This window comes from Sander lucioperca, chromosome 18, assembly GCF_008315115.2.
Source record: "Sander lucioperca isolate FBNREF2018 chromosome 18, SLUC_FBN_1.2, whole genome shotgun sequence".
NCBI lineage: Eukaryota > Metazoa > Chordata > Actinopteri > Perciformes > Percidae > Sander > Sander lucioperca.
The window spans coordinates 9,142,857-9,151,389 of record NC_050190.1 but is presented as its reverse complement, the minus strand read 5'-3'; the positions used below and the strand labels follow the sequence as shown (position 1 = coordinate 9,151,389).

The 8,533-nt window shown below is 41.9% G+C and overlaps 1 protein-coding gene across 1 annotated transcript in view; it reads left to right on the top strand.

Moving 5' to 3' along the window:
* Positions 1-4,978: 4,978 nt before the first annotated feature.
* scfd1 (sec1 family domain containing 1) overlaps positions 4,979-8,533 on the top strand; it is a 55,977-nt gene continuing 52,422 nt past the window's right edge. The window contains exons 1-2 of the mRNA XM_031310665.2: positions 4,979-5,222; positions 8,211-8,281. Coding sequence (XP_031166525.1) covers positions 5,192-5,222; positions 8,211-8,281 — 102 coding nt within the window. The 5' untranslated portion in view covers positions 4,979-5,191. The remainder of the gene's footprint in view (positions 5,223-8,210; positions 8,282-8,533) is intronic.

Sequence of the window (8,533 nt, the reverse complement as noted above, 5' to 3'; positions counted from 1 at the left end):
CACACACACACACACACACAGAGTCAGGCACACACACACACACACACACACACACAAAAACAGACACACACAAACACACGCATAGACACACACAAAAACAGACACACACACACACACACACACAGTCACACGCGCAAAGTCACACGCGCGCGCACACAGACACACACACACACACACACACACACAGACGCACAGTCACACACACACAGTCTCACACACACACACACACAAACACACGCATAGACACACACAAAAACAGACACACACACACAGTCACACACGCAAAGTCACACACACACACGCGCGCACGCACACACACACACACACAGACACACACACACACACACATTTTCACACAAACACAAACAGACACACACACACACTCACACACACACAGTCACACACGCAAAGTCACACACAGTCACACACACAGTCTCACACACACACAAACACACGCATAGACACACACAAAAACAGACACACACACACAGTCACACATGCAAAGTCACACACACACGCGCGCACGCACACACACAAACAGACACAGACAGTCACACACACACGCAAAGTCACACACACAGGCACACACACACACAAACAGACACACACACATTTTCACACAAACAGACACACACACACACACACACACACAGTCACACACGCAAAGTCACACACACACGCGCGCGCACACACACACACACACACACACAGACACACACACACAAACAGACACACACACACTCACACACACACACACACAGTCACACACGCAAAGTCACACACACGCGCGCGCACACACACACACACACAGACACACACAGTCACACACACACGCAAAGTCACACACACAGGCACACACACACACAAACAGACACACACAGTCACACACACAAACACACACACACACAGTCTCACACACACACAAACACACGCATAGACACACACACACACAGTCACACACGCAAAGTCACACACACGCGCGCACGCACGCACGCACACACACACACACACAAACAGACACAGTCACACACACAGGCACACACACACACACAGGCACACACACACACACACACACAAACAGACACACACACACACACACACACACATTTTCACACAAACACAAACAGACACACACACACACACACACACACACACAGTCTCACACAGCTTCCCAGATGTGTGTACTTAAATCCGTTGAGTGGAGCTGATGATCATTTCGTATCGATCAGCTGATCTAACCTTAACCTCTGAGTTGTGACATCTAACTGCAGAAACCCAGAAACTGTTCTCTAGTCTGAGAACGACGGTGCTGATATATTTTCTAAGCGTTGTTGAAAAGATGTTGTGTTTATTCTTGTGTTGTGTCTGTTATTGTTGTTGTTTTATAATTACTAATCCGTTGAATGATTGTTGTTGTTATTGATCAAGTCAAACTCTGAGTTTTCCTTTTTTTATTAACATTTCTTTTGTAAAATATGCTCAATATCTTTTATGTTTTCTAGTTTGAAAATAACGATTATTATTTTTTAAAGCTTTTCTACAGAGCTTCTCTTTTTAAGTTGTTTCTTGAAGCGTTTTCTATTTTTACTCTTGTTTGTCATGTTGTTGTTGTTTTATACAATATATATCTGGAAAATGATCAAAGTGGGAGAAGCCCGAGTGGATCAGATTCTGTGGAATAACATTATTATATTGTGTGTGTGTGTGTGAGACTGTGTGTGTGTGTGTGTGTGAGACTGTGTGTCTGTCTGTGTGTGTGTGTGTGTGTGTGTGTGTGTGTGTGTGTGTGTGTGTGAGAGTGTGAGAGACTGTATGTGTGTGTGTGAGACTGTGTGTCTGTCTGTGTGTGTGTGAGACTGTGTGTGTGTGTGTGTGTGTGTGAGACTGTGTGTCTGTCTGTGTGTGTGTGTCTGTGTGTGTGTGTGTGAGACTGTGTGTGTGAGACTGTGTGTGTGTGTCTGTGTGTGTGTGTCTGTGTGTGTGTGTGTGTGTGTGCCTGTGTATGTCTGTGTGTGTCACACACACACAAACAGTCACACACAGCTTCCCAGATGTGTGTACTTAAATCCGTTGAGTGGAGCTGATGATCATTTCGCATCGATCAGTTGATCTAACCCGTGTGTGTGTGTGTGGATCAGATTATGAGGTATATCATTATTTGTTTTCAGGGAAAAAATCACCAAAACAAATTGTGAACCTTAATTGATATGCGGGCCGGATTAAAATCTGCGAGGGGCCAGATTTGGCCCACGGGCCTCGAGTTTGACACCTGTGTGTGTGCTACCGTATCTGTTCCGTTGGGTTTCTGTCTTTGAACATTTTATTTTTCTGTCCTCCTAAGTTTCTCTTCATTTATCCGTTGTGTGTTTGCTGCATGTCTGACACGTTGTCTCTATAAACACGGAAACAAACTGCTGCTGTCGTCGTGATTCCTTAAACTCTGATCAGCTGATCTCAGATCAGCTTCCGCCTCGCACACACACAAGATATCTCGTACCAACCAAGAGGGTCAGCTTCTCCTCAGACCGCGTAGCTCCTATGGCGCCATGTTGATGCTACCAAGCCATCACCTCCCGTTAGCATCCCATTGACTGCCATTCATTCTGACGTCACTTTGACAGAGAATAACTTTACATCTGAAGAGTTTAAAGACTCTATTTGTCCGTTGTTTATTTCTAAAGAAACACGACAATGTATAAAAGGCTCCATTACCTTGTACCTCACGTTATGGCTCCGTAGCAGACGTTTTTATAAAAATAGGCTAACGATTGGGTCATAACCACGAGACTTACTGTCTCATAGTAGAGGAATTACCGTATAGTACAGGAGAAGCTCTCAGGCAGTTTGGACTTCCATTAGCTGTTTAAGTTTAATTACTAATGTTAACTATCATTTTAGTGATCAATAATTAGCCTGTGTCTATGTTATCTCCTTACATATACCTACGCTCTCCGTCTCTGCTAGATTGGGAATGATTGAGATTTCTCTTGGCACAGCTACCAGAAGACTTCCAACTTTCAGACAGGTTGCTCACGTCACATCTACGTCTTCAAGCTCAGTTGGAGGCTGCTCAGTAACGCTCAGCCATCACCGGGAAAGAGACTTCACTGGTCTCCGTCCAGAGACACGGGACCTGCTGGTCATTTCTTATATACTGACTATGGTACCAACGTGGAACCAGAGGTTATTTTCAACGTTTTTTGAGGCTTTATTTCAATATTTGTCCCTTTTTTGTTGACGTTTTTGACACTTTCTTTGACCGTTTTTGTTGCCTTTTTCAAAGTGTTTTCATGTTGTTTTTTTGTCGTTCTATTCAACGTTATGTCGCTTTTTTCAAAGCTTTTGCAAAACATTTTTGTCATTTTTTTTTTATGTTTTCTTTGTGGAGGTTTAAGTCCCTTTCAAAGGTTTTTTTGAAACTTGTTTTCCTCGTTTTTGGTTAGATTTTGTTAACATTTTTGACCTAATTGTCGCCTTTTTCAACATTTTTGCAACATTTGTCATTTCATTCAACTTTTTGTCGCCATATTCAACGTATTTGCCACTTTTTTGACGCTTTTGCAAAACATTTTCGGGTTTTTTTGGTGACATTTTGTGTCGCTTTTCAAGGTTCTGGAAACTTTTCCCTGTTTATTTTTTGTGTGGCTTTTTTTGTAGTTTTATTGCATTTGTTTTTAGTACAGTATTAGAGTAAATGTACCCAGTTATAGTAGATTCCACCACTTTCAGTCCTTCCAGAAAAATGCAGAGTTTTTTTGTGATTGTTTTGGGCTAAAATCCTTGATTATGCGGCACATTTTCTTAAAAAATGCGATGGAATATGCAGGATGTTTATGCAATTTCATGCGATGAAATTGCGGGAACTTGCAAAAACTGTGGTTTCATCGTGGCTTCATCGCGGGGTTTGCAGCTTTTCGATGATGTTCACGTCGCGGAATTACGTCACTTCATAACGTTCCCATGGCAACAGGGGAAACGGCTGCTCTTGTGTGAAGTAAACGCAACATTTTTCAACTTTCTGCAAAGATATATGGGACTTTTTTGCAACGAAAATGCGGGGATTATGAAATCATGCAAGCCCCGCATATTTTGCGCAGAAATCGACAATTTATGCGGCGAAAGTGCCCCCGCATAAATATGCAGACTTTGGCTGATTATGCGTTGAATTATGAGATCACATAATCACGTTTTTCTGGAGGGACTGCACTGGTATCTGGAAACTGCGGCGGAGTGACACCTCTTTAATTTTGACCTCCTCTGTCTCTGGAAACTACGGAGAAAAAAAAAAAAAAACTAAACCATGAAATAACATTATTGGTCTCTATGAGCAGCCAGCGGTGAGTGCTTAGGGACCATCTACAAACTACAACACCGACACAAAACTATCTATTAATTTAATGATTAAATAAGGTAGTGTCTCCAAACTTATTTTTTTAAAGTAAGTGCTGTAGTACAGCTACAAGGAGATAAGTTATAATTGAGATAAGTTTGGAGGCACTAAGCACTCGTCTCCCCGCCGGCTGCTCATAGAGACCAATAATGTTATTTCTCCAGGTCAGAGGACGGCTCGTTTTGATGAAAATTAGTTTATAGCTCGTTGTTAACCTTACTACGGTAGGAAACATGCGTCATTTGTGATTTAATAACATTTCGCTATAGAGAATTGATCCCAGAAGTTCGAATCTGTGAATATCTTTCTAATTTTGCTTACATTTAAAAAACCGTGAGCACAGATTATGAATCCGTGCTCACGGTTTAGTATTTTTTTTATCAGCTGACCCCAGGGGGGCTCCGTAGGAAACTGCGGCGGAGTGACACCTCTTTAATTTTTACCTCCTTGGTCTCTGGAAACTGCGGCGGAGTGATACCTCTTTAATTTTTACCTCCTTGGTCTCTGGAAACTGCGGCGGAGTGATACCTTTTTAATTTTTACCTCCTTGGTCTCTGGAAACTGCGGCGGAGTGATACCTCTTTAATTTTTACCTCCTTGGTCTCTGGAAACTGCGGCGGAGTGATACCTCTTTAATTTTTACCTCCTTGGTCTCTGGAAACTGCGGCGGAGTGATACCTCTTTAATTTTTACCTCCTTGGTCTCTGGAAACTGCGGCGGAGTGATACCTCTTCGTTCTTCCCGCCTCTCTGACGGGCTGCGGCCACGTCATCAGACGCTCCGTCACCAACAACATCCAACATGGCGGCGTCTGTCCGGGAGAAGCAGACAGGTTTGTCAAACCGATTAAATTCTTCTATTAACGGGTATTTTTAGCGGTAGACAGCGACGGTTACCGGCGACAGAGAGTCTAAACAACCCGAAGTCCGACTGGAGGGATTAATTAAGGACTGTTAACGGCTGCTAACCAGCTAACTAACCACTATTAGCCGCCAAACGGCCGCTAGTTTAGGAGACTAACTGGTTTCACTAACGTTACAGAAACTCCTGATTCTTCTATATTCTATAAATATATGTATATATATACTGTCAGTATATATATACATATATATCTATGATTCTTCTCCACATGCAGTATAATCTCTACTGTTAACTAGTTACCTGAACAGTTATTTAGCCGTTTAGCTCGGTAGCTAATGCTACTGACAGCTTTCTAATGCCACTGTTAGCTAGCTAGGTGAAGTTAGCATGTTGCTACCGGTGATGATAAAATCATTACATTTCTTATCTTTAAAATGTCGATTGAGTGTTTTTAGAGCATTGGGTCTCACAGTGGGGTCCGGGGACCCCCAGGGGTCCTTGAAGAGGTTCCAGGGGGTCCCCAACAAAAAGGGGAATCATTGATTTTCACTATAATTTCATCCCTAACTTTAGTTTATTAGGTTATTTGTCAGGGGCCATGCACAGTTCAAGCCCTGAACCAGAGTTACTCAGCTAATTTACATCCGTGGTCCCTGGGCAAGGGAGATTTATTTCATTTATTATACAGGAACATTTAAAAGCAACAATTAAGTTACAATAAATGGGCCTGAGTAGCTCAGTCTGTAGGGAGTTGGGAACCGGAGGGTCGCTGGTTCAAGTCCCCGTACGGACCAAAATACGGAGGTGGACTGGTAGCTGGAGAGGTGCCAGTTCACCTCCTGGGCACTGCCAAGGTGCCCTTGAGCAAGGCACCAAACCCCCCCCAAACCGCTCAGGGCGCCTGTTCACCAGTCGCAGCCTACTCACTCTGACATCTCTCCATTAGTGCATGTAAAAGGACCTGAGCGTGTGTGTGTGTGTGTGTGTGTGTGTGTGTGTGTGTATTTGTATTTCAGGCCTGTGTGCAGTGTGTAATAACAACAGAGTGTAAATTGTAATTTCCCCATTGGGGATTAATAAAAAGTATACATTAAATTAAATTAAATTAAAAACTGGTTTACAGCAGGTTCCTGTTCTGCAGCAACATAGAACAATGAACACAATTTCGGCACATTTATACAGGACATTATTACTGACTAGACAGATACAAACACAGAACATTAAATACAGAAACACAAGACTAAAAACAATACATGAACAATCAGTGTGTGCAAGTATGACTATCAAGAAGAAACCGTTTATATGACTTTTTGAAATATGTGATGGATGATAATGTTATGTGATGGGGAATGTCATTCCAAATTTTTGGTGTAGTTATAGAAAAAGGATTTCTGACCGTAGCTGTTATTGTATGGGGGAACTGGAATGCGTGCCTGTGAGACTGACCTAGTGAGGCGTACTGGTCTCATGTTGTGTGTCAGAAGAAGAACTGTAAGTGCTGGTAAAGAGCTATTTTGAATCTGAAAATAAAATTCATAACAAGACAATACAGACAATACTATCAAAACAGATAGAAACTTTACAAACAACATAGAACGAGCATTACATAACGTAGAAACCAGTATACAAAAATATATGAATTCCATGTTATAGAAAGATCAAAGATCACATGGTTGATTTGCCTTCAGCCAAGTCTTTAAGGACATTTTAAAACAGCGGAGACTTGCACAATCTCTAATGTACGTTTATTTATTTTGCATTTCGAGAATAAAGTTGAACTATACCATTTCGAGAATAACTGGATTTCCACAGGATGCAGACCGGCTGCGAGCTCCGCCGTCCGTCAACACCCACCAGGTCTGGATTTGTTGCGGCACGGCTGCAGCCATGACTGACAGCTGTAGTCACGAGGACCCACGAGATCTCACGAATTCACGTAGAACAGAACCACAAAACCACCACCAGTTAGTTTCCATCCAGAGGAGTAGAGGAGAAACTACTCTGAGCTGTGTTTTCAAGGTGTAGTGCAGGAGATATGATCCGCTGTGAGCACGGTGGATTTTATTTTGAAAATTAACGGATTTTTATTTTGTTTCTGTGCTCGGACTTCCTGTCCCCCACTATCTGCCGTGTGCTGAATTGCTGCGGAGCATGCATTTTGTAGAAGACTATAGGTAAAGTTAGTAGTTTGGTTTATTCTCAAAAGTCCGGCTTGATTCTTGAAATATCAACTTTATTCTCAAAATGCAAAATAAATAAAACATCTTCCTCCTTAATTTTTTCCCTTGATGTGGCCCTAAAGCTCTGTCGTGAGCATGTGAAGTCCACTTTTCTACTGCTGTAAATGAAAAAGCTGATTGACCAAATATAGTCTTCCTAAATTGAGTGCAACAGTCACCTCTTACAGAAGCCCTGGAGACCCTTACATCATCTCTGCAAAATGACAGACATTGATTGAGTGGGAGTGGTGCATGATCATGGGTCATAAGTTACACACAGATTGTATGACTATTTTGGGTTTCATTGTCTTTCTGTAATAAAACATCTAAAAGCATAGATCTACTTATCAGGTAGGGGACCCTGGGACCAAGTCTCATCAGATGGGGGGGGGTCGTGGTCTAGTTTGGGTCAATTCAGGGCTCCTTGATGTGAAAAAGTTTGAGAACGATGAGAATCTAGAGCCTCAGGATTTGGGATGTGAACTGACTGATCTGTTATTTAAACTCTAAACTGTCTGGCCACGTGTCCGTTGTGATGTAGCGACGCTTATATATGTAATAATGTACTTTTTTATTTGCACTGTGACTGAATTAATACAGTTTTTTTACACAAGAAAATCTGTAAAACAGACAATTATACAGACACACACACACACACACACACACACACACACACAGTCAGACAGACACACACTAACACAGGTCTGTAAACTGTGTATGTGTGTGTGTGTACCTTGCAGTCGCTCTGAAGCGAATGCTGAACTTCAACGCTCCTCCTCTGAAGAACGCAGCAGCGGAGCCAGTATGGAAGGTAACATAATGTCTATTCTGTAAATACACCTTTAAGTTAAGAGCAGACCAAAGTAGCCAATGTTTGTCAGATGTCTTTTCACTTTTTCTATGTTCAGATTGATGTCCTGATTTATCTTTTTTGTCATTTCTGAAGCTCTTGTACACATTAAACACAGAAATAATATTTGTCAGGTTTCTGTCTATATTTTGGAAAATTAACTTATATTTAAAGTCTTACAGTTTTACTGTATCTTCTGTGTGTGTGTGTGTG